General features: G+C 37.5%; 2 protein-coding genes across 8 annotated transcripts; one reads left to right on the top strand and one right to left on the bottom strand.

Moving 5' to 3' along the window:
- Positions 1–989: 989 nt before the first annotated feature.
- Positions 990–19,565, bottom strand: LOC112555347 (tyrosine-protein kinase Fer-like). The gene is made up of 17 exons (XM_025223710.1): positions 19,430–19,565; positions 17,381–17,625; positions 15,084–15,257; positions 12,817–12,913; positions 10,245–10,437; positions 9,775–9,915; positions 8,838–8,960; positions 8,470–8,610; positions 7,880–8,048; positions 7,199–7,390; positions 6,427–6,630; positions 5,124–5,303; positions 4,286–4,499; positions 3,489–3,612; positions 3,142–3,293; positions 2,748–2,870; positions 990–2,322 (listed from the first exon to the last, which is right to left on the bottom strand). The coding sequence occupies exons 2-17, from the start codon at positions 17,600–17,602 to the stop codon at positions 2,183–2,185; spliced, it is 2,589 nt and encodes an 862-aa protein (XP_025079495.1). The 5' UTR covers positions 17,603–17,625; positions 19,430–19,565; the 3' UTR covers positions 990–2,182.
- LOC112557329 (F-box/LRR-repeat protein 17-like) lies at positions 19,556–27,363 on the top strand. 7 transcript variants are annotated; one of them, XM_025227118.1, is made up of 8 exons: positions 19,556–19,599; positions 20,054–20,152; positions 20,463–21,850; positions 22,082–22,193; positions 22,959–23,090; positions 25,601–25,708; positions 25,854–26,061; positions 26,490–27,363. In XM_025227118.1, the coding sequence occupies exons 3-8, from the start codon at positions 21,618–21,620 to the stop codon at positions 26,765–26,767; spliced, it is 1,071 nt and encodes a 356-aa protein (XP_025082903.1). In that variant the 5' UTR covers positions 19,556–19,599; positions 20,054–20,152; positions 20,463–21,617; the 3' UTR covers positions 26,768–27,363. The 7 variants fall into 7 exon arrangements, with proteins under 7 accessions (XP_025082903.1, XP_025082905.1, XP_025082902.1 ...); XM_025227120.1 differs by having other exon boundaries at positions 19,574–19,707; positions 20,054–20,103; XM_025227117.1 differs by having other exon boundaries at positions 19,574–19,707.
- Positions 27,364–27,572: the final 209 nt, after the last annotated feature.

Raw genomic sequence — 27,572 nt, 5'->3', positions numbered from 1 at the left:
CAATAGCATAGATACAAATGTTAGGGTACAAATAATCAGAATAAATTCCAAAGTTCGTATCAGATTGCAGGCTCGCCAGTTGTGATGGATTGAATGGGGCTCTGTGGGCAATGGCTATCTTGGTGCATTCGTACAAACATCTGGCATGCGCCCACACATATCTAATTACAACGCACTCAGTGCAGATCTTAATAAAGAGACTTCAGAACAAATGGAAAGAGTATAATTAAACAAAAGAGTACATATATATAAACAAAGAATAGTTTACAAGTACTGACATAATCTAAGGAACTTCTCTCTAGGCTGATCTCTGGCGTTAGCGTTCGCACAATGGTAATTCCATTTGTCGCTGTTCACGTGTCACTGGTTAAAGTTCACAATTCGAGTTCACTGTTCACTCATTACAGATCACAATTCACAGTTTCAGTCCCTGGCGCCTATACACCAAATACGCTGGTTACTCTGTTCTCTAGGCAATTAATTCGAAGTTCTCACGTCCCATGGACACTTTTACGTCTGGCTAGGAATCCCTCAGACGGACCCTCTTGCGGCCGCTCACCAGCTCGCTACTTGGAGAAGTGGCGTGCTCTGCCCCTCGCCAGACTTCCTTTCTTCCGGTGGCGTAACTTCCTCCCGTTGGCCTTGGAGGTGTAGCAAGGGTCTGGACGCAGGTGTAAGGGGCGTTGCTCGCCTCAGGCGGTCCCCGACCTTCAGCCGGCCAAAGAGAGGTCGGGCTTTTACCCGGTTGTCTCCCTCTGGCCATGGTCTACTTGCGGCCGCTTACGTCGATTGTTGTCGTAGCTTCGACTGTCCGCTGGTAATAAATGGTGCGGCCAGACATTTGGCGCGCCAGTCGGGCCGATATGCCGCCAGCTTGACCAGTTCATTGCTTTAACATTTCAAACAACCTTACCCCCACCCGACTAACATACCAAACTATACTAAATACATAAAATAGCTCAAAAGTAGAAAACCTATTTTCTACAAACACTTTCAAGTGAGAAGATTCCAAACACTTCCTCTTTCTAAAGATTTCCATATGCCCTCAAATCAAATTCTAGAAAGATGAATATTCAATAACCCAGATCACTTATTAACTATTACTCAAGCAGCTGGCACACAATGGAAGACACCAATAAAGTTACACAAGCAGGCATGAAGCTTGACATCTGAAAAGATTTTACATGCAACCAATGTATTAGCTAGAGACAATGCTCTAAGCCTATGCTGTCTATCACAGGCACCCTTAACTGGAGGTTCACAGTACAAACACACAGGCATTGTATGTGGTAAACACTGCCATGCAAAATAAATGATTCTTTACTTAGCAGGCACATTGCTAACAATAATTTATGATGTAACACCAAGAAAACTGTGATATGATAATGGGATTCCATAATTAGCTGCACATGTAAGATAGTATGGATAATAAACTAACAATGGTGCTTGCTACACTTGAACTGAAGTTGTCATTGTTGAGCTTTTGATCTGATTGTCTTTCAATTAGATAGCTTGTGTGGAGTGTGGTCTTTTGGTTTCTCTAATGAAATTCAGAAATTATACAGCTTCATACATATTTGGATTTTTCTTGTAAGACTTTTTAGCATACTGAATACATTATAAAGATATAAACCCACTTATTTTTTAATAATAAGTTCAGCAGCAAAAAGATTCCAATTGTTTAGTTCAAGCACCTGCAAACAAATTGGGATGGGTGTGGGAGAGGAGAAGAAAAATGTCACTATACTGATGCCTATGCAGATGACTGAATGCATTTGGTACATGCCTAATTTATGATGCACATGAAATGGCATGGCCTGGACAAACAACATATCAGACATTCCAGATATTGGCCAGTCCTGTTCCACAGTTAAGCTCCTTTTGGTTGGGAAGAAGAAAAGGGTACTTTACAAAGGTAGACTTGTACTACATCATCATCATTGTCACTTATGAAACATCATGAAAGACAAATGAAGTGTGTATTTTAGCAGTCATTATTGATGTGTCAGAAAAGCAATACACAAGATGGGAACACAAGCCAATGTAAATAAGCCCCGTTCAATTTCCTAACCCTGGTCACTTCACTGTCAGATCTGTTTAACGTTTATCATGCCAACATCATTTGACACCCCAGATTACCGATGCAACTAGTGAGTGCTGTTACAACTCAAATCCACAGTGCTCAAACTCTTTTGACAGCGTCACTTAAGCTCTCATAGATCTCTTTAAAATGAGGTCGCCGTTCAGGCTGGTATTCCCAGCACCTCTTCATGATCTGGTATACAGAGTCTGGCATATCTGTGGGCTGTGGCAGTCGATAGCCTGTCCACAAAATTACACTGTTAAAAAAGTGTTTAAAGCATATCCACAAAGTACATTGAACTAGTATCTTAGAAGTACTTCATACATGATTGATTGTAACCCTTTATTCAGAAACATATAATTAGACTGTAAACATGAGCACCTATTATCTGTATCCCTACAATGCATACGCATCAGCATATGTATAAACACACAACACTTACAATGTAACAAGGAAAATGATGCAATACTTCCTCATCACAAAAAACATGGGAAGCAAAATGTTACTCTCTTGCAGATGCCTAGCACATCACAATGCTTCCCAAGTTGTCTTTCGAGTTTTTTTGTAATGAAGATGCATGCACTATACTCTCTCCTCCCCACCCAGCCAATAAAAATTAATAAAATTCTCTGGCCCAGAAATATAGCTGTAAACTGACACCCACCACCGTCAATCTTCTCCCTGGCCTGTGCATTAGTCCACCCTGTGTACGGCTGCTGGCCAGCTGAAAAGATCTCCCACATCAGAATTCCATAACTCCAAACATCACACAATGATGTGTACTTCCCTGCAACATCCACAGTGCACAGTTGCACTTAGTGTGAGATTTTCATAAGCACAAACATCAGTATTTTTTTGTCCTCTATGAACAACCCATTTTCAGACAGACAGAAAAGCTTTGTAAATGACTGAAAATATTATGAGAAATCATTAGGGTTTCTTTTCAAATAAACATGCTAAGAAAAATGTTCCGAGAAGACAAAAAAATATAAAAAATTATGTTGTCTCCTGAACAGAGCATGCCAGAAAAGATACTCATGAAATCACAAGTCACAGACCATAGTTTAGAGCCTCTGGTGCTGTCCACTTAATAGGGATCTGTTTCATGCCTTCTGATACTGTGTACTCTTCTTCCTCACGAGACATGCCAAAGTCAGAGATCTTGATGACACTGTTATCACCCACAAGACAGTTCCTGGCAGCCAAATCTCTGCAACACCACCATAATGAAATAAAGGTGTCACTGCATTATATATTTCAAAGGCATACAATTATTTAAAGAAATTACATTTGTAGCATTTCTGTCACAGACATGTATATGTTAGTACAATTATATATCAGAATAATATCTGAGAGATATATGTTTGATCAACAGTAGAAGGTTTTTTTTTCTTGACCATCTTACCTATGAATGCAGCCTCGATTCTCCAGATACGACATGCCATTGGCAGCATCTACACACATTTGAGTCAGCTGCCGTCTGCTTTGGAGTCTACCTTGTTTCCTCAAGAACGTCAGCAGTGCTCCACCTATGAAAAAGTACACCATCTTCAGATGAATATGGGCCTTATAGCATTTTAAAAATGAGTTAAGACACTTATTTTTGTTGAGTACATACCAAAGCTGCTAAAGCCATTTTGTTTCTTGTCAGGGCAATGATAATGTAATGATTGCTTAGCACAGACGCTTATGAAAACAGCCAAACACCATTTGAAACCATCAACAAGTTTGCTACCTTTTACTTATAATTATAAAGCATGAGTAAGTAGTTTGCCCCCCTTCCCTCCCAGACAACATGGGGAAACCAAAGACAAGCTTCTTGTCTTTGTAGTCATAAAGCAGCGTCCAGACCCTGCAGATGTTTCTTTGGATGCTTAGTAGCAGTGGGAAAACTGCCTGAGGTAAGGAACACTAACATGAAGCAGCATCCACAGGGCCTGGACATCAATTTGCAATGATGAAGACAACATGCCTGTCCTTAATTTCTATATGTATTCTATGTGATAGGTAAATAACATGTAAATCTCATGAGACTTTACTGATATCTAAAATCTTGTTAGCAGAAAAAGACTGATTCAACTAAAAGCAAAGAGTAGCTCAAATGACAGAGATCACAGCATACTGTGTTTAATAAGAAATAAAGCTAAGGCTTACCACTTAGGCTTACCACTTCATTGGCACAATAGATAAAGGCTTACTTACCTGGCACAAACTCCATGACGATCATGACAGGCTGTCGCTGTGCTGCAATGCCGATAAATTTGACAATGTTTGGATGGTTGTACTGTTTCAGAATACGGCCCTCGAGCAGGAATTTTTTGCGTTGGTCCTCAGACAGTGTGTCTCGACAAGTCTTCACAGCTACCACCATATTCTTGGGGACATACTTGCCTTTGTAAACTTCCCCAAAATTACCCTGTCAAACAAACACATACCACTGAAGGCTGAGTGCGCCAGCTGTCACACAGTTAACAAAAAATAAATAGCTTCTTTGCCTAAGTTAGCTCTGGGATGACAAGGACAATACAATACAGTCATATCAGAAAGGCCATAATGTAAGCAAACATTCTCTTTAATCCTCTCCGTCCTAAGTCACCTATGTCATTTATGCCATATGTTAACATCTTTATTTTGAGTCCTGACACCAAATAGATTAATATATCCATATTTGTCACACAAAATAAAATAATGATCATGTGCAATATTATGCCTGAAGTCCTGCGATTCCCTTTTGTACTATTTTCACAGCTAATGCTATGCAGTGTTCAAGCCTTGATTATGTTGGCAAGATCAATCCTGCAGGATATTAATATATAATAGCCATTGTGCCACTTCTGTGTTGTGTCGTACATAAGCATGCAAACACTTCCAGCACCATAAAACATTTGGCAGTCTGCTGCCAACCTGCTATGTCACAAATGTAGATGACTTATGCAGCCAGCCAGTCAGACCAGCAGTAGACCATGCAAAGAGCTGTTCAAACTAATTACTGACATCACTCACACATACAGTCAGCCTGCCCATTGACAAGACCACTTACATTGCCAATCTTCATCTCCAGGTGTATGTGATCATTTAAAAGTTCCCAGTCCTCCCGAACGATGGCCTTTTGAAGAATAGCTTGTGATTTATTGGTGACTGGCTGCCCCGAAGCATGCTGCTTCTGAATCAACTCCTGAATGGTGGGATACGAAGCTCCCTCAAAACGCCAGCCAGTCTCCTGTCACATAGTATAATAATAATAAAAACACAAGATTTGTATAGCACATACTCACACTTGTAAGGAGCATGCTTGAACAAGAACAAGACATGGACAGGTACGAGGGACAGAAGGAAAAAGTCAATATATGAATGACGGAAGAATAAACAATAGTACTGATGACAAATAAAAGACAAATGCAGAAAATGCAAAAAGAAACCAAGTAACAAGGACTGAGAGTATCTTGATTTGCAAAGGAAGATGAGAAGGGAAATGGCAATAAGTGGAAAAAGGTGAGGGTGTGACAAAGGACTAGCCGTGTGTGGACTATTATTACAAGTAATGTTTAAGGAAGAGATGCTTTTTCAGTGCACATTTAAAGGATTCAATTGTGGGTATGCAGCGGATATGGAAAGGAAAAGAGTTCCACTGTTTTGCAGAACAGTAACTAAAACTCATGTGACCATGTTTTTGTTCTGATGACAGAAATAGTTAGAGACAGTCGTCAGTCAAAAAGCATAGATGTCTGGCTTGGACATAAGGGAGGAGAAGTTCAGAGAAAGTCAAGGCAGAAACAAGCAAAAAAATTAAAACACAGCATGGACAGTTTGAATACAAGAGCGGATTGGTAGCCAGTGCAGAAAACGAAGGAGCGAAGTGACATGGTCCCGCTTCCTAGCTTTAAGCACCCTATGTATATTCTCTATGCCAAGCAGTCTGGATGCTTCAGAGTGGTTTTTGAATAATTGCCTAATCTTAGCTTAGGAGACAGCTGTTCTCATCGCTAAACTACTAACAATAAGCTCTTCATGTCTACTCTCACACATAACAAATATTCTCAAATGCAAAGTGATACATATGCCCCTTCAATAGGTAGAGAAATAGTGGATTTTGAAACAAGAGTATACATAACAGTGGAACTAATAATAGGAAAAACTGAAATGAAGGTATGTGTAACTGAATCTACAGTGTGAACACACACACACACTTGGGTTTAATCATTTACAAAGCATATGCATCTTTCTCTCATTTATTTAAAAACACGAGCACACAATTGAAAACATCAGCACATATTAATGTGCATACATGCACACACACACACACACAGGGATAATGGATATTTACTTAAAGGGTTATGACTAACCTCACTGCCCTGAATAATAAAGTGCTTGTGGCCCTGCCAAAATACTGACAAAACGTATTGCGTTTCATTTGTTTTTCGGTTTTTGCTCTCGCGCACCAAATAGTCCCCATCTTCTGTCAAAAGCCGCTGCACTTCTTCCCGTGGGAGTACACCATGGAACCACTCTTCGTCTTCAATACGCCTCTTCTGTGTAGGAATAGCATCCTAGAAATTTAAGAAAGTAAAATATACCATAAAGATTATAGTCAGAGCAAGGAGTGAAATGTGTAATACAAAAAGCATTTTGTCCTGAATGGTATTCATTCCTGAATGAGCTAGATAAAACATTACCCTTGATGCCTTTATTACCTGACATACTTCTTTATATCTTTAAGAAAATAACAATAGGTACTAGATAATAAGATCATGAAAAAAACTGATTCTGTTTGATGTTCTTCGGATATTATCAACTGGGAACATTTAGATTGCTCTCTTTCAACAGTAGCATGTTGAACTAGTGCTGGAATAAAGCTACATGTGAAAGATTATCAAATATTTGATTCACTTTGGAGCAGAGATTTCGACATCTGTGCCTACTACTGCTGCAGTTTTCACCTAAAGATGTTCCAAAATATATCTAAGCAAGACAAAAATGGGGAGTTGTGTAGAACTTTTTAGATTCCTGTTTCAAATATGCATTATATACAAGTTGAATAAATGTGGCTTACCGTAATTATTTTCCCTTCTTCTCTCATGTGCACCATGGAGACTCTGTTTGGGCCATTAGATGTCATTGATACTCTGTTTGCTCGTAGCCACTTACTCCTGCTCTTGGACGCACTTCTGTGTCATCATCATCTAGATCATCACAATTTGGTCTCTGTCTGCCATTTGATTTATCTCCCCTCTTAAAGATATGTACACTCGGAAATTTGAATTTTTTGTCTTTGTCTCTGGACGACGTTGAAAAATTTGACTCTGTTTCCTGTGAAACAATATTTAATGATTAATCATGGGATTAGAAAATGTCACTTCTTTATCAGTCCATGCACTGAACAAAAATCTCATGAGACAAAAAACTTTTAAATCCCTCCAACATAATGTCACAAGGGCCTGCCAACACTGACATGGCTATATGTGAGTTAGTCTTTCGTGTGTTACTGGTGGTTTTACACAGGTTCTCTCATAAAAGGAAAAAAGAAATAATAAAGCAATCTACCTTGTAAATGTTTTTCCTTGGATACTGACCAGATGACCCAACTATAGGAGATCAAGGACTACAACTGTATTTGGGTCGTTTGGTAAAGTTAAAGAAGAAATGAAATTTTCATTGTAAATTGTCTTTCTTCCATTCTTCTTGATCTCCTATAGACATGGTAAAGTTAAAGAAGAAACATTTATCAACTAAGCCTAATCATTTCAGAAAAAAATAGTGACTGTCTAAATTTTTAGCTCTGGACACGACAAAGCATACCCCATCAGCAATATCATTGCCTTCAAAAGCTGGTGGTGGATTAGAATCTCCCAGGGCAGTTATTGATGCCTCCGTCAATTTGATTAAATCTTTCAGGCGACTAATGTGTGCCTTCCTTTCAGCAACTTCCTTCTTTTCCAGCTCTTGCTGTTTGTGCTTCTCTATCAGCCTATAAAAATAGTTAAATGGGACAGATTTGTTTTGTAAACACATGCTGTAATTCTTAAATATACTTAACAAGTACTGAAAGTAAGCACAAATAGTGGCCTTCTAAACTACTATGGCATTTGGAAATTCTAAAGAAGAAATCATAAAACAATGTGAATGAGTGTCAACAGCAATGACAAAAGTAACATCCTAACATGTCCTCTGACAAGTTCTGTAAAAGCAGTTTACAAACAAAATAAGCTCAATATGGACAAGTAACAGATGTTCATTCAAGTATTAAATATGACCCACTAGTAATTTTATCACCTGCATAAACTTGCATTCTTAAGACGAATCAGTATCTTAGTGTTTATCTCAAGTCATCAAAAATTAATCATCAGCAGATGTTTAATTAAGGTTATTCTTGCGCTCAGACAACTTACTCCTTCATCCTCTCTGAAGAAGACTCTTCAATCATACGCTGCTCTGAAAGCATTACAGCATGTGCTGCATCCTGCAACTCAGCCTCATGCAATTCAAGTGCCTTCTGCTCCTGTTTCAGTTCATGTGTATATCGCGTGTGCCTGTTGGAATACATTTCCACAGTGAAAGGCAAGACAGTATTGGTTTTATAGGATGCCACTCTTTACAATGGTGATTTAGTAAAGTTTTTAATATATTTTAACAGATCTTTCTTCTTCATGTAATCTTCATGTAGCAAACTGATCTCTTTCCCCCAAGCTTCTTGTACATATTATAACTAAATGAATGACATTAAAAAATGGACCCTGACAGAGACAAGACTACTAACCGGTGCTGGAAGTTTTCGAATGTCAAGTCATCCAAAACAAGTTCTGAAGGTTTCAGCTTCCCTGAGTACTCATCCATAAAGTTATGGTCAAAATCAAACTTAATAGGTGTTAGAGGATCAGACCTGCACAATCAAGACACAGATTACAATCTTGCAAGGGTTGAGGCAGTCTAGGTTTAGTTTTAAACAGTTTTAGTTTTAAATAGTTAGAATCTTTCAATACCTTGTCTGGAATTTGCTAGTGGTAGACTGTATCATTACAAATTATTTTACTCTTCTTCTTGTTGCTCCGACTTGGTGCTATAATTGCTGTTGTTTTAATTATAACAGTCAAGTGCAATATACACTGCTTCCTGTAAGAACTTTGCTATCAGTCTTGGGTTTCCCTTTCCTTTCCTTAATGTCCTTTACCTTACAGTTCAAGATTTGAGGCTTACAGTTCACATCTGAAACTAGCAGACTCCATGATGGCATCCAATAACAAAATTTGCTGAAATATGACATTCATGTTTATCAGACTGTTTATCAAAACAATAAAAACAACCATACATAAATCATATTTCTAGATGTTCCCATTTCAAATAAGTCATTTGCAGCCACTAAATGTAGCAAACGAAAACACTACATCCTCAGGTGCAGCACAATGTGCAAGATGAATCAGCACAAGCTCACACACAAAATACAAATCTCAACACAGGTAAGGCAGCTACAGCCCTTGAAATGCAAGTAGGCATCATATCCAAATGTCCAAGGGCAGGCTTCTGCTGTCACATTCAGTCCATGCTCTCTGGGTAAGGTGGCAGCAACAGTGATTTTTAATAACCGTGTAATCTTGCTAACGTGCACGAGGAACCAAAGACAAGAATGATTATAATGTGTAGCTTGTGCTTTTACAGTATCTTGTAAAATAAAGCTAATGACCCCTCAATCTGTTCACCTGAATTTGCTGATGAAAGTTGAACCATACTCAGATCCTGGTTGTATGCGCTCAACATCAGTGGAGATATGCAAGGCAACATCTTGAAATGGTCTTGAAGTGAAGTCTGTCATGTTGGCATAATCCGTAAGCACAAATTTTCTGAAGATAGAAAAAAAAAGAAGCATGGTTACACGTAAAACTTTATCACCTCACTGCGTTCTTTATCCCCTTTCTCAATTTCTATCACTCACACTCCTTCATTGATGCAGACATGCTCCACCTTTCTCTCTCACCTTCACAAACTCTTTGTTCCGTAAAATGATAAGCAGGCAACAAAACTAATGTCTCACGATCTTACTGCATACCTACAGTTTAACAAAGTGTCAAAAAGAGGACAAACACCTGTCAGAAAAAAAAATCACATGAATGAATAATTAAGACTTTCATAAGACTAACAACACTGAAACACCAAAAATCTTGAGGCCTACAGCTGTCTAATGAAGAGTTCTTGAATAGCTTGATGGCAATCCAGCACAGCTGGCAAGAGTTGCTGGCAGTGGATTGACTGATAGTTATTGGCTTCTGCCACAGCCAGGATGTAGTCATTATGCTGGTTATGTAAGCGGCTCATTGTCCGGATTAATCTTGATTTTGCATCATCCACTTTGCTGCCTCCTTTACCTGAACACATGAATAACATGTCAACTAGTTTTTTTATGTAAGCACATCCAATACTACACTTAATAAAAAATAACAAAAGCCCTTGCAGTGATGGATTTACATGTGAATTTTCTTTAACAATATTGGTCATTGGCATCTTTTTGATACTTTCACGGAACCATAGCTAAGAAAGGCTGTTGGTCAGTAACTAAAGACAAGGTATTAGTTTCTGTATTTAAAAAAACAGGAGAAACCCAAACAGTAAATTGTAGACCTATGTTATTTCCAAATGTCACATACAAAATTGCATCCTAACACGTTGCAAATAGGATAAAAAGAAGGTACTGTCCAAAGTAATTCACATAGATCAGAAAGGATTCATGAAAGGCAGGTGCACTGGGGACAACATATGTTTAATATATAATCTTCTATTATTTCTACCAATTGTGAAAACAAATAACTGGTTTCCTATTTTTTGTTAATTTTGAAAAAAGCATTATCTTGGATATTTATATTTAAGGTATTGAACTTTTTACATTTTGAACCTGATTAAAAGAAACGGTTACATACTTTCTATTTAGCCACATTTTTGTGAATGGTATATATTCTTTATGGAGTGAGACAATGGGATCCCTTGCCAACTTTCTTGTTTTGCTGTATGTGGAAACTGTATTTTGTTGCATGAATATGAAAATATGAGAGGTATGAAAGTGCAAGGAATTTTTATTGACACAATTTTCAGCTGATACAGCATTTTGTCTGGAAGAAAGTGAAAAATCATGTACACAAAGTTAAAATTCTCATTGTCTTTGCATGAATTTCAAGGTTAAAAGTAAACTATAATAAACCCAAGCTAAATGGACAGGTAAAAATGATGTAATTAATGTGACCTTTTCTGGGATCCAGGAATCTTTTAAATATCTATGTTTCATTAGTGGATTACATTGTAAGCTTAAACTATGATGATAAATTAATAGAAATACAAAAATAACTATGTACAGAGAGTAAGTGCCAGTTGTGATAAAAATGATTTTAAACCAAGAGTATTGATGAATTTAATGCACAATGCCTCTTCTACAACATAAATGCTGTTAAGGGGAACCATATGATTTACTTTACAATGAGGTATTTTCATATTAGACACTCAAAGACAATGGTGATTATCACATACTAAGAGTCTGAGCTAAATTTTCAAACCTGACCACTTACTTTCTACAATTTGGAGAAAATGCAATCAGTTTCAAAATAAAGTACAAATTAAAATTATAAAAGGAACTGAAGAAAGAAAACAAAATGTATGGGGGATAATTTTTAAAGGGAATAAATCTATACAATTAATGTTTGATGACTCTGACTCTACTTACAGGGTGCAAAAATACTATGGAAACTTGTATTTAACAAATGCCAAAAACAACAACAGACAACTAAAATGGTTTCAGTTAAGGATTTTTCATACCATTTTTACCAATTAACAGGTTCCTATTTGTAAGAAAGAGTATTACTTCCCTCAAATGGTCTGTGTCCTACTGAGGAAGAAACAGTCATCTGTTATGGCAGTTTGGACATTTTTGGGGGACATGTTAAAAAGATCTATACTCAGTCACAAGTAGTAAAAAATTATAGCTTTTCTGAAAAAAATTATTTTATTTGGAGTGCAAGAAATGTATGGACAAAATGTTAGACTGCTAGCAAAACATATTTATTTATAATAAAAAAATTGATGTACTCTGTATATTTTTTAACTGTAAATATAGAAAAATATTATTGCACATTAAATAATATGATCTAAAGCAATTTACTGAAGAAGTCATTTGCTGAACTACTGATATGAACACAGATAGTAGAAGCTGGGACATCCTCACTATCTCTTTCCCTCTTCCTGATATTTCCTTCCTCTTATCTTGTCTTTCTTTCCGCACTGAATGTGTGTCAAGAACGGAAGGTGATTAAAATGACAAGTAAAATGTACTGATTGTAATGAATCAAAGGGTGTAAAACATTAAAGCTTAGCATTAATGTTAACATTAAATCCTTTTTTGGTGTTTCTTTTTAAGCATTTCATGAGACTTTATAGGCCATTATGCTCACAAACACATATTTATGCATATGCATGCACTTGCATACATTGCAGCCAGTCACCAAAGTATATCATATGGTTCCCCTTTACAATATTTATGTTGTAGAAGAGACATTCTGCATTACTTTCTCTTCTCATGTGCTGTATTCTTTTTTTTTTTGTACGCTTCTGATTTAAATCTAAATGATTTAACTGAGAAAACTAAAACAAAGTAGCCTGTAATCTATAAAAAGAACATATCACCATTATAAAACAACAGATAATTCAAAATCAAGTTGTGCTGTTGCTTAACCCTAGATACTGCAAGCATCTGAGCTTCACACCTTTGGTTTGTGCATCCTGGAATTTAGCCTTATCCAATTTCAGACGATCTAGGAGTCGACCATATTCCAATTTGTTTTTCTGTACATCTTCTTGACGCTGCAACACAGATTGTCTGGTTGACATGATAAGGCACAAATAATACCTACCTATCTGAACACCACATTTTCTAGGTCTGTATCCCAAACGGACTACTGTAACTGCTTATTTGTTGGTCTTCCTAGCTGTTTGCCATAAGCTACACTGGGTGACACTGCTTTCTGTTAATATACTGCCAACATGGTCTAGTTCCTGTCTTTCCAACAGGGTTTAACAAATTTTGGTGTCACATTTTGTAGTTTCCACTATTATGGGGTTCCTTTGTCCCTCTCCATTTATTTCCAGAATTCAAGTCAGATTTAAAAACTGATTTCATTCACCAGTCTCTACTACAATTATAATGTGAGCAGGTGGATGTTCCTCCCCCCCCTTACATCCTTCCTGTCTTCACTGTCTGACCTACTTTTTTTCTTTATTAAAAACCCTCATTGTTTTTCACCACCTACTTGTGCCCTGGACTTCAACTGACAGACAAATGTTTTGATTATAAGTTTATCACCATCATCTGCTTTTTATAAGTAATGCAAAGTACTTTAAGCAGTTGAACTTAGTGACATTAGTGAAGTAAAACGACCACATGCAGAAAGCCCCAATTGGACTATTGTCATGATAGGAAGTGAAAATTTTTATGCTGGCTATCCTACGATATGGTGCTGCAACGGGAGCCCTTGCATCGAAATTTTCCCATTGTGCAGATAATCCAATTGGGGCTTCCTGCATATGAGGCCTGGTTAATTACCTTATTGTAAAAAAAAAAATTTGCTCCCAAATTATGAGTTTCCAAACTTTATATTTTAACGTTTTCTTGTGATTTCAAGAAACACCATTCATTTACTAATGAACACAGCACTGACAACTTAAGCAAATATAATTTCTTACCGACACTATGACTTCTATTTGAAAAGCAAAACACCAATTAGTTGAAATATATCAGTATGTGCATTTAACACTCCATCTGCCCCCTTCCCCTTCTTTTTCTAAGTTGCTCACCTATTCTCTCATTTCTAGGAAATCATGTATGCTTTGACTCTACAAAAATTTAAATGTTTCATTGTCCTTAGGGGCAGTTGGTGACACATTGGCTAAAGTGCCTTTTACCACAACAGTGAAAGCTGGGTTTCATGGGTTTGTATCTCAGCTTTGACATACCAGGTCTGGACATAACACCTGTTTACAGGGATGACCATCTATGGTTTTCTCAAGTACTTTCCTCCATCCTGCAATGTGTTTTTGTGTGTGTTGTATGCATGCATGTTGGTGTATAGGGACACTCCTGCTCTCAGGCCATCATGTGATTTTTGTTTTCAGTCACCTGCATTTATGTGTGCAAATGCATCCCAGCTGGTGCTTGGAAAATGTGCTGAATGTGTTGCATTAGTATTAATATTATTATAACAACTCTCAAAAGTGCCATCACAAAGCTAATATGCATCCTACTTTCTCTATGTTCCACTTCTATTAGATGGCATGCATATGTGTACTGATTGGGACGTGCTGAATAATAAGTACATGTCCACTATATACATGGATATACCAGACATTAATGACATCCAAATGATGAGTCAATTATATTAAAAACTGCCAATAACCAAACCTGCAACCAGGACGTTGTCTTAGTTCTATTAACATCCTTGTTTAAACAATAGCATCCGAGAGCACTTAAAGGGTGCGCAATATGTTTCTAATCATTAGGGAAAGCTTGGTACAAGATACGATTCTTTCAGATCTGACTAAATGTACCTTTCCATTCTCAAAATACATTACTACAAACATTATTGTGTACAGGAAGAAGTCAGCTACATAGATGTCAGGAATGTACATGGATAAATTTACATTGTGAAAGCCTCAGCTCTTGGCAGAGCTGTAGTTAACTATGTTCCTAAGTTATATATAAAAAATATGTTAATTACAATTATCTGTGTGCAAACATGACTTCATGATTATAACCTCTTTCTGTGCATGGCAATGTTTGAAGGTTTGTATCTTGGGAACAGAAGGAGACCATTCACCCAAATTAAGCAAAATAGGCATGCACTGAGCTTTACCCAAACATTACAACAAATATGCACCCCCATCAGTCCTTAACATTGGCTGAAGTCATGGATGAGAATCTGTACTTTAAACAATATGACTTTTGGATCATTTATGTTATAAATTAGAAAATACTAACCTTTGACATTTCTGTATCAAGAGCATTGCGAAGATCCAGATAATTGCGACGTGCACTCTTCTTTTCTGCTATAAGAAAGTTCAAGGAGTCAAGTGTTCGGCTGTGTAATACATCCGAATGTTCTCGAATTTGCTTGATGAAGATATCTGTCTCTTTTAGTATGGTATCCCAAGCCTGTGAAAATGTTTTAAAGAAAAACAAAAAAAAAGAAATAATGGCCAGTCCTACTCATTATCACAGAATATGACCAGGTGGCATGTCTCTGACTCTTACCCAGTGATCATCAAACAATAAAATATCTAGTTTCTATGTGTAATAATAGCAACTCTTAATCATAGATTTGCATATACATATTGCACATCTGTTATGTGTTGTATACATGTTCATAATCTCATGCATGTCTTTGCCAATTTTCAGCTTAATAATACATCTGCTGTCACTGCATTGTGTGCTTATAAGTTGACATGACTCTCTGTGAGAGGTCTGCACTGTATTTTATATCTGCAGTGTTATTAAGTATCTCCTGAAAATCAGGGACACACCTTATGAAAATGCAGACCAAAAACTGTCGCTTTTTGTAAACCCAGTTTAGCTAAAAGTTGAATTTCTTAACAAATCACAATTTTCCCCCCTTTTTTTGCATTAAACAGCACCTGGGCATAAACCTCATTTCACACATCACTGTTTCTCTCCCATCAAATTTCACACAAGAAAAACACAAAAACTAGAATATCTAATTCACCCATACATAAGGTGTCACTTCTCAAGTATTAACTCTCTCCCGAGACTAAGCCTAACCCCTATTCTTAAAATAACAGTAACCCTAGCTTAAACCCTATCAGCTGCCCAATGTCACCACTAGTTTCCATCAGGTATATGAAAACACACACACAGGTAGTCATTCTTACAGCTGAATATTCAAATTCTTTTGTTATGCAGTTATGACACCACCTGACTGCAAACAAGTGACTTGGGTGAAGGGACACACTGATACGTACCTGTACTGACCACATTTCAAATTTTAAAATGTGAAGTACTTTAGGAATACCTGTGCTGTTCAACTGTTTCTGGAGAACATCAAGCATGAAATCCTGCATGACCATCACACTTCAGTCTCTATCAGCCAAAGGCCTATTTGCAACCTACACTTTCAAAATGACATCAATATGACCAGGGCCGCCGAGAGCCAGCCCGGGCCCCGGGACAGACGACCTCTCCGGGCCCCTTGTACTTGTAATCGTAAATTATTTTCCCAGTATATAATGTATGTTTACAATTTGAATTTCAATATCTACACTCAAACTCAACTTCTGCATGTGTAATGCTTGAGTGTTCTGTCCTTAGACCTTTCTTTAAAAGAAAAAGAAAAGGAGAAGAAGAAACAAAAATCCATTGACCAAGGCCGGGCCCCCTTGACAGCCGCGGGCCCGGATACACCAGACCCCCCTGTCCCCCCCTCTCGTCAGGCCTGAATATGACAGCAGACACCAACAGAGAACTGCAAGACCTTACCAACAGACTAACAGTTCAAATGCATATGGAATGGAGATGAAACCAGCACTGACAAGAGCAAAGCAAGGTCTTTGGCAATGAGTAGATATCTACATAAATAGAGTATAGCTCAAAGAGATTAACAACCTTAAATTCTTAGGAGTCATCCTCTTCAAATACGGCAGCTCCACAACATATCCACATCACGATAACAGCAGCAACAGTGGCAATGACTAGGCTAAAAGGGTCTGTACCTCATAACATCAGGTTTACTAGAACTTTTAATCTATACAAGACCCTCATAGTACTTATCCTAGTTTACAGATATGAAACATAAATTATGCTTGCTGATACAGAGAAGAGAATCAAGGCATTCAAGAACAAGTGTCTGAGGTGGCTGCTAAAGATCTCATACAAGGGTCATCAAACTATCAACTGTATGAAGCATGGTAGCCAAGCTCATTGGATACTAGGAACTCCTACTTGCAACAGTCAAGCGGCATAAGCTGGTCTGGTCTGGCCATGTACCTTTTCAAAGACTATCCTTCAAGGTACTTCAGTGGGATGTATACACAACAGAACTGGTTTAGAAAGGAGTGAGCCGGTCATTTCATAGAGGACCTGCTCACTATTGCCCATGACAGGCGTGAGCAGCAGCCTTGCCAGCTGCCATATCTACCCATATGCTCCTCTCATTTACTGGTACCAGTGAAGAGACGAATGACTGACTGAGGGTTAGCTAACTCTAACCCACCCACCCCTACACACACATATACATATATGTCTCACAGTAAACTAACACTTACTCTGAAAACACTGCAACAGTCCTGAAACTCAAGGAGGTCATTACTGTCACTTTTGGCTGCATTGTAAACCATTTTTGTAAGACTTGCTGTATACTGCCGATCAGCCTCAATACGTGAAGTAATAAACCGCTTGAGTGTTTCCAAAAGTCTAATTTCAGCATCTTGTACCTTCAACAAGGCCTCGTGGGATGAGCGGCCCTGCAAGTCAGTGCCAAACCCCATCTTGCCTCCTTTGAAGTGACAATCTAAAAATAGAAAAAACTAGCTATTAGAATAATATATTGAGTTATAAAATTACTAATAGACACCTTTCTATTTATAGACATGTGTTCTCTAATTAATTCTTTCACTACAATTTAATCATCTAAAATAACACCCAGCAAGACTGGGTATTTTTATTTATTAAAAAAAAAAAAGCAGAGAAGGTACACATAAATAAATGGGTTTGCCCAACATTAATAGAAGAAAAATCATGAAGATGATGCTCACTAACAGCACATGTGATAACATTAGCAACAAGGCAATAATTGTGACACTTGTGATTTTGTGGTTGCTTTGGCCATACTGAGAAGATAAGAATGAGCATGGGCTAAATGTCAAAAAGAAGGAAAAAAATTAATATCATGTTTTCCTTTTCATGGCCATTGAAAATGGTCTTCATGATAAGGGATCACTTCTGAGATTATTCAACTAGTCTTAAAGCAGGCCTATGAGAGTCTTATTCTTATGACTTTTTGCATTATTTCCTATGTACTTCTACATTAAAGCTTTAAAACTGTGAAGCTGCAACCATAAACTTTTTTTTGCTTTAAACAAGTAAACTTACTTATTTAGTTTCTGTACTTCTCTAAACATTATCAAAAATAACCATAAATGTTATCATTACACTTACAGACTTTCGTTTCTGTCACAAACACTTACCCTTTCATCACTATGTTTGCTTTATTAGCATTCTTTTTCCAATCACTAAGATAAATTTTCTTTATTTTTTTTTAATGTATTTATTTACTTCTGGTTATAAGTTCTTGAGCTCAACATTACATTGTCAAGTAGTCAGGATTGGATGTTTTCTTTCAATCTCATATTCTGGAAGATTCTTTTATGGGAGTGACAAAGTGTCTTGACAGATATTATAGCGAGCAGATGCAGCTATTGACAAAATATCCCACTTCACCTTTCCCCTACATCAAAATATGTAACACATCCTTATAATAACAAACTAGACAAACACATCCCCTTTTTTACTTTGACAAAGTGTCAGTGATAGCTAATTTGGTGTGCAAAGTCAAATATTCATTTTCAATAGCCTGTTATATGTCTACTCTAGTTATTGACTTGTGCTTAATTATTTAATTACAAAAATAATAATTTTGAAAAACTTAATCCTTCCTCTTTAATCATCTCTTAGAAAACATTCAGTTTGTCTCAGACATCGTATGTTTGGCACTTGTCTTTCCTTTTATTAAATGCTAACTATTTCTATCCTGTAAGTGATGTTAGAGCATATTCCAAAATATAATACTGCATGTATCAGCATGAAGCCATTCATTCGTTTTTACCTAATCTACTGCAACAGAACATGAACAGGTAGGCGTTAGGCTTTAGTCTAATCATTTCCATATTATTAAACTTTCAACTGGTAGCTCTTTTCATTTAACTTTCTTTCGTTTGTCTTAAGGAAACTGCATTATTTCAGTGAACGTTTCTTCGTGAATCTGAACTACTGAAGTCCAGCTAGGATTGACTCACTGAAGATTGGAGATGATACCTCTTGCTGTAGAACATAATCTAACGGTCATACTAGGAAAATATTTGATAAGGCAAACGCTCCAATAAATGCAAGCTTCCAACCAAAATTCTCTGTTATATTAGTAAACAGTTTTCCATATAAATACAATTACAGATGTCCCGACTGGAGACAGTAGATGTGTACAAGCACAAGATGACCCCGATTAGAAACATCAATGATGTGCGCAAAAAAAAAAGTTATCACAAGTAAAACAAACCAAAGGCAGCAGACTTGCCAGAAACAACGAAAATAACACTTACTCAATGCAGAAGGATGGACTTCAGTAGCCTCTTCATATTAAGAGTGATTATCTCTTTAATTTCTTGCGGCTCTCGCCCATGTCGAACTAAGATTCCTAAAACTTCCGCTTTTTAGATTGTGTATGACGCCATCAAAGAATGTGAAGATGACGTACAACGCATATCGAGAGGTTGGACTAGCACGACGATTAATGAAACAATTCTATAACGACCAGTCATTATTCTGTGCTGTTGTCGGCAGAGAGTGCTTAATATGTGTACATATTTGAAATTCAGATGTATGTGAGCAGATTCATGTAGAGTATAAAGACAGATTATTGTTGATAAGGAAATATTAACAGACCGATCGGCACGATCTGATTTTCACGAACCCTAATCACTTAATCACTAATAGTGAGTACTTAATAATAAGTACTTTATCTATCCTATCAGAGATGTAATTGTTATCGTATGCTGTTGCAAGTTCTGTTATGGTTCACAAATTTCCAAGTGTTTTTCTTTCTGCACTCAGTTTACACACACACACCAGTCTGATGATCATGGGACAGACGGGATTTTATGTATCTACCGACTGATATGTAGTTTTGATAACAGTTCTGTGCAATGGTACCTTTACTTTTTCAGGAATAGTTCCAAGATGGCTCAATATGCACAAAGTGGTTTTCAAACAGCAGGTTAAGAAACAAATTCTTTTACAAAGCATTACTGGGGCTTGAGAAATAGGTATATGTTGACAGTTTGGTATTTGATGACTATATATCTGAGACATAAGTCTGTCAGATGAAAAATCTTATTTATTAGTAGCATGATATTCTCTGATCAATGTTTGTGATGTAAATCTAGGCTCAGCCTAGAAATGAAAACTTATAGTTATAAAATGTTTAATGGCACCTTCAAATTTAATGAACATCTAAAATAGATATCCAACATAAATGTTGTAGAAATGAGACTTTTTATGATAATTTGAATGTTAAAAGTTCAAGCTAAGAATTTTAGATATTATTTGATTATTTTTCAATTTGTTTGTTTTCAGATGCTTAGAGCAATCTTCTAACATCAGAGAGTTTGTTCAACAATGAATAACAAAGATGATGCTACTTATTCTACACTAAATGAAGTAATAGAAGATGAGGATTCTGGTCCAGCACAGAACATAACCTCAACAACTTCTGTGTGCACAATAGCATCTTCAGTCTCCACCCTTGTAGTATCAGAGGATGGCAACAATGGTTTTGGAACAACAGAACCAAACAGCTGTGGTGCAGAGCAAGACCAGTGCCCTAGAAAGAAAAAGAGACTGTCTGGGAATCTAAACAATGCTGTGTCAAAAACTACAAATTCTTTCATTGCCAGTTCCACTGTAAGCTATCCTCCTATTCCACATTTCCGGACTCCGCCAGATATGGAATGTACCCTATCAGGCTGTCTCCCCTTGGTCAATCACACAGCTCCAGTACAAAGCAACTCAAATGTAAGCAGGTTAAATACAGAAGATAAAAACAAACCTGAAGTGGACAGCATTACAGAAGCTGATGAGATCAGACATAATCTTAAATGCAGTGATGACAGATGCTGGAAGCCTATATTGCAGCCAACAGTGGCTGCATTTCCATTCGTCCATTTATGATGGAAAGAGGGGATTATGCATGTGAAAGAGAGTCCTGTTTCAGGGTGGAAGCTGTTGCTTCAAAAATGCTTGGTGCTTCTCCAGTGCATTATCATTTTCTTAATGATAAGCAATTGGCCTCCCAACATTACAGACCTATAGACACAGAACTGCATATGTCAACAGCAATATCACATTTTTCTGAAACAGTTGGGGATAAAAATTTGTCAAAAACAGTGCCTGTGAAATAAACATGCCAATGAAAAGAAGAAGATGCAGGAAGATGAACAAAGATAACAAAAATGATAAGTGGCAACTGAATGTGGAAATAGGTCTTCCATCTCTTAACAATGATGATAGTGGATGGGATGAAGACAGTAGTAGTAGCGGCAGCAGCAGCAGCTGTAACTTTGATGACAGCACGAGCCAGCAACAAAAATGGAGTAATCTAAAGAAAAGTCACAAAGAGCCACAGAGTTTAAAAGGAACAGATGGAGGCAACACAAACATCTATGATCTTCCAGACAGCATCCTTTTAAACATCTTCCTTTGGTTGCCATTGGCTATACGACTAGGTGTCCTATGCCGAGTGTGCAAGAAATGGCAAGCAGTGGTAGGGGATCCATCTCTTTGGCGGCAGTTAGATCTAAGGGATTGCCTAGGCTTAAAGACAGTACCTTAGTTCAACTGACCTCCCTGAGCGACAGGGTATATTCACTAGATATGTCAGATGGCAAGAGCACCCTTGTGACAGATGTCGGTATCCAGAAAGTACTCAAACAGTGTCCTTTTCTGAAGACAGTTAAGATGTCCAGGTGAGTATTGAGGTTACCATAATGGATTTCAAAGAGCTTGAAAAATTTTTCCTCAACAATGACATTCATTTTGTGAATATGCTAATGAAGTTACTGGTGATGTATTTTTAATTGTTACTTTTTAGGTCCTGAAAGCAAGTCACAGTTTTATTGAAACTTTCAAATTTTGTTTTTATTTTTCTGTTTTTGGGGGTAGTATATGAATACAATTTGGTTCTTATGATTTTTCAGGTCATTCTACTTGTCAGATGAATCTTTTGCCAGTTTGGGGATTCACTGTAAGAATCTCACTTCAATCAGCCTTGATGGATGTTTTACCTTAACAGACACTGCGTTGAAAGAGGTCAGTACATGAAAAGAATGCATGACAATGTTCCTAACATTCAAACATTGTAAATCACTCCTTCCCTATGCCCCTCATAAAATATTTTTTTTAATAAAATAGTTTGTAGCAAAGGAAAACAAGACACTTAAGACCAATAGCAACAGTAGGAGTGTTTCAATGGAAGTAGTAGTGATAGCATAAATAGCAACATTAACTATGACATATTAAGACCAGGATTAAATTAAACTAAAAAATCTGTCACTTTGTAAATCATTCCAGAGACAATGACTTTATTCTAGAAAATGTCTATTATTCTTTCTAATATCATACTACTCCAAAAATGGAAAGTAACGGCAACACATAGTCCCAGTGTAAGATGGTTCTCTCATTTATTTGACAGGAAACTAATTTCACCTAATAGCAATGTCACTCTGATGGGGTGAAAAGAGTAATGAAAGGTAAAGAAAACCAGAGTTTCCAGAGAAAATCCCTAGTAGCCAGGCCTGTGAACGGAAATAGCTTTGCAATTTTATCTGAGTGTTTTTACCATTATGCTGCCAGACCAGGTCTACCCTTCCTCCTATGCTCACTATATGTGCATAATATGTTCATACACTAATTAGTGTATTGGTATCAAGTAAATATGAGTAGTTCTAAATGATATAGAAGAGTTCCTTATCTTTTCATTTCTGCACTAAACCTACTATATTTTTGTTTGATTCATACAACTAGGAAGAATTAGAATTGTCTTCTATATGACTTTGAAAGCCTGGTCACTTACAGATCAGCGGAGGCTGTCCCCTCCTGCAAGAACTGAACATCAGCCAGTGCAGCAAGGTGTCAGATGAAGGGGTGTGTGCAGTTGCCACAGGATGCCCTGATCTTAAAAGATTCCGCCTCGACCAGTGTGTCAAGGTAGACTTAACATACACTAGAGCCTTGGTGGCATGGCAGCTCTCTCCTCCACTTAATTCCCCAACTTTGTCCATGCATTTTGTTCATGTTCAGTGCTGTGCCATCTGTATGCTATTACTTGTGTCTAATTATGTTCTTTGTTTTGTGTTAAACTGTTGGTTCATTTATAGTCTTTTGAGCAAAGTACTGAGCTCATCTCCATGTGGGGAAATGTTCTTTATTCTATGACTTTATTATTGTTGTTGTTTTTGTTGTTGTTAAAGCTAAGTAATCTGTGAGTTAACTGGATGACATTTGTCAGAGTAACAAAGGAATGGACCACTAAATGATGTTTGTCAGGGCAGGAAAGCTAACTGTCAAACTCCTGAGTGAGGAAACATTGTAAGATTAGGATTAGGTGCATACATTAGGTGCATACATCCTCAATTTTAAAATATTTTATGCAGTTCTATGCATTTTCAGCTGTAACATGACCAGTGAAAAAACCCATCAGCCCATGAATCTTTTTTCCATTCACCTGGGATCACAATGCCAGCCCAGCCTGCACTTGGTGTGAAGTTGCTGTTGACCACAGTGTCTCTCAATGTATTCAGTGAGAAGAGTTCTGAACAAACTGCTCTGGGGTCTGGTCTTCGAGAGCACAAATATTGGATGGAGATGGTACTAGCTTCAGATTTTTGCACAAGTGTGCGTGTTAAGGCAGCTGTAACTAGTTCGTAGTCACAAGATTACCACCTGCTGCCAGTATTCAAGATATTGATATACATACCTTGTGTACTATGCTCTCATTGTTGTCTTCATATTTTAAACTCTGTGGACACTGTTGTCAGGTTGTCTCACTAGCTCCTAGTTTGGCGAGTTGATCTGCTGCTTCATTGCCTAAAATTCCACAATGGACTGGCACCCACTGGAGAGCATTGCTTCCTATCAACTTTCTGGAGCTTTTCCATCAAGTGGTTGAGTTTGTCTTTACTGAGAAGAAGTAAAACTTAGGAGCATTTGCTTTCTAAGTTATTAACAAGGAAGCTGCTGTCATGAGAGCTTGAACTTCTGCAGAATAATTGAAGCAGAACTTGCCTATAGGTACTGTAAATGTGACAGGGTGTTTCTCTGAGATCTGATGTGCATACCCTCTTCCCCACTAGCCACAGCATTGGTTGCTAAGCCTTCAATAAACATGTGATCAAGAATTCTTCAAGGTAATACTCTGAGATCATGGCCAGAGTGTTTTGCAAGTTCATCCTGACATTCTCCTGAGGCAAAATGGAGAACTGTTGTAGAAATATGGATGTTTTTTTAGGTCTTCATTCCAGAATGTTCATTCTAAGGAACTTAATGGGAGCAGTGATGTTGGTAAAAGCATTCTGGCAAATCCCTTGCTTTGATAGACAAAACTACTGCACTTCATTCTTCATATGGTTCTTTGTTGGGCTCTCAGTCCTCTTTTTTACTGGATATTTAAGACAGGCACTTGAATTTTTTTGTTTGGACCATGACCTTTTCATCTCTCTTTTGTCCAAGGGGCTGAATGGCAGCAACCTTCTCTATGGTCTTGATTAGTGTGGAGTACATGGACCCTATGGTGATGCAGAGAACTTGAATTTGGACCCTGTCCAATGGCTGCCAGTGGGGTTTTACTGCTATAGACCATGTTGATGAGCTGTGATTGAGGATCCTTTTTGTGGTTTGTGGGTATCAAGACATATGCACATCCAGTGCCTGCATGCCAAACCTCCTCTATAGCCCTTGCAGATTTAGCCTGAGTCCTTATGGTGGACTAGTTACCATCTGTCACCACAAGGAGTCATTGCAATAGACTTGCCAAAGAAAGGCTAATTGTACTGGCAGGAGAAGTTTAAGCACTTGATTCTCTTTCTTCGTGTTTCCAAAGCCTCAGTGCTAGCAGTGGTGAAAGTTGAGAGCAATAGGTGCCAATCACCCACTCACCCCACCAACACAATAGACCAGGGGAGGGGAATAAAATTAAGGCCTAATAAAATTATCGACTGAAAAATTAGCCTGTTGTATTTGGTTTGCCGCTTTGTGTTAACACTTTTGCAATATATACACTCCCATCCTGCTTAGCACTGACTCTCCTATGAGTCACCACAATACAAACACATGTGCCGCCGGCAGATAACGAGAGGCATACATATCTGTCCTCTCATGTACTCACTTGTATTCTTTGTCCTATAATGAATATTCCTCACTTGTCTGTCAAAATGTACTTTATTAATATTATGATTCACTTCATATCAATTTGAAAAAAGATCCTAAATTTATTAAATTTCAAGACCCATCTTTCGGTTACCTTTATAGGACCAGATCAAATTATTTCGCAGGCCTGAAATGGCCCACACGCCGGATGTTTCCCACCCTTGCACAAAACACATCACTCAGCCATTTAACATACTGTCATTTGTCAAAAACGTAAAGTTTTAACAACTGCAGTATGTGACGTGTTTGAATCAATGCTCCCATGTATCTTTATATACATTTTGCGTCTTTAGGTCACAGATGTTGGGATTATAGCACTTGCTGAATATTGCACTAACCTGGAGTACCTTCACATGCTGTCATGTAGTCTCACAGATGCTGGCATTATACATCTAAAGAAGGTAAGTTGGGTCATATATAAATTATAAATATCTGTATTCATTTAATTTGTTGTTTCTCAACACAGGCATACCTATATATGCTCAGAAAGTGTACAAGTAATATGTATATTATGGATAAGCATCATTTGTTTTTTATTTCTTTCAGTTACAGAAACTGCAAGTTCTAGACTTGTCTAATGTGACACAGCTTAGTCCCCGCTGCTTGGAAGCTGTGGCAGTCAACTGCCCACGACTGGAAACATTGTGCGTCTCACTCAACCGTGCAGTTGATGATAAGTGTATGCGTGCCATAGCATTAGGGTGTCCTTTGCTAAGATGTCTCTCCTGTGTTGCATGTGGGCTAACAGATACAGGTGAGTACTGTGTGTGTTTGCATGCCCACATGCATAGAGACTTGATTTAACTTAATTGTGTGTTTCAATTTCCATCTACGTTAACATTAAAATGTTTAGTCATGCCATATCCTTGGTTGAATTTTTTTTTTAGTTTATTTCAGCCTGAGACTGAAATGTATCATTTGACACACATTTGTTGATGTGCAGACTGTCAAGAAAGATGTGTAAATTGGCAGATACTGAAGGTTTCTTTTGCATCTTCATTCACCCTTATGCATTATTCTTACTTTTTACCATTCATTGCTTTGCATGACAGAATTAGGCACAGAATGGTAAGTGAAGAATAACTACAATCTTTAACACTTACAAATAATAAATTTACCTGAATAATCAGAGAACTCATAATCATGTGAGTGAATGATGTTTTTTGTTGTTTCTTTACGCAGGTCTTCAATACCTTGGAAAATATGCTCGGAACCTGGAACGCCTTGATGTTGCCTGGTGTGGCGATATCACAGATGCAGGCATTATTGCTATTTCTGAAACTGGTTCATCTCTGCGCTATCTTGGCTTTATGCGCTGTGGCCAAGTCACTATGGAGACCATTGAAGGATTGTTAGAACAGTTCCCTCATATACAATATTCCAATTTTATTCTGGAATCCAGGAAGCTCCTTGAACGTGCTGAACAAGCTGGATTTCTATGCCAGTCAGATGATGAGTGATTGTGGACGAATTGCAGTTAGTGAAAGATGTAATACTGATATCTCAGCTCTGATGGGCAAAACCTCCCATGATTTTGTGATGATCGCATAATAGTTCGTTTGCTATAGATTGTAGTTTGTTGTTGACTATAAACTTCCAAAGAATTTATTTACATTTATGTCATATTGATTCACTAATTACATTGTATTCTGTGTGTATATCTTATGGTTTGAATATATGCAGCTTTTAACGATAGTTTTACCATCCAAAATTGAACACATTGCTTGCAGTAGTAGGTTTGTGTGATGGAACATGTAGCTGTCTGCATGGATATGGTTTAGTATGTCAGATATTACGATAGGAAGACTATTTTGTGAGATAATGTCCATATGTGCATGTTTGTTGTGATGGTACAGGTATGAATACATGACTGAGCTATGCATATGTTTCATGATGCAGATTAATATTCAGCATGGTTTACAAACTGAATTGAGCATGTGGTGAAAACACTGCCCAGCAGATGTAAGTGTTGAAAACCCATTGAAGATTTTGCAGCATGTGATTATGACTTGACAGAGGTGAACATTTTATCCTATTTAAAAATAGGTTATTTACAGGATAGCAAGTTCTTAGGCTTAGTTATTCCTTTTACTTTATAGACTGTTCATTCTGAGACTAATGCATGTGAGGCAAACTCCGCAAAGACAACATCATATAGATACAAACATAGTATGCTCCTTCATAAGCAATTTCTGCTTCACTTACCTGTGACAAACCAACCAAAACTACCAAGTTATTTCTTGCACCAACTTCAGTACAACTGGA

This window comes from Pomacea canaliculata, linkage group LG2 (genome assembly GCF_003073045.1).
Source record: "Pomacea canaliculata isolate SZHN2017 linkage group LG2, ASM307304v1, whole genome shotgun sequence".
Lineage (NCBI taxonomy): Eukaryota > Metazoa > Mollusca > Gastropoda > Architaenioglossa > Ampullariidae > Pomacea > Pomacea canaliculata.
Note: the sequence above shows the minus strand (reverse complement) of the source record. Positions and strands in the feature narration are given on the sequence as shown.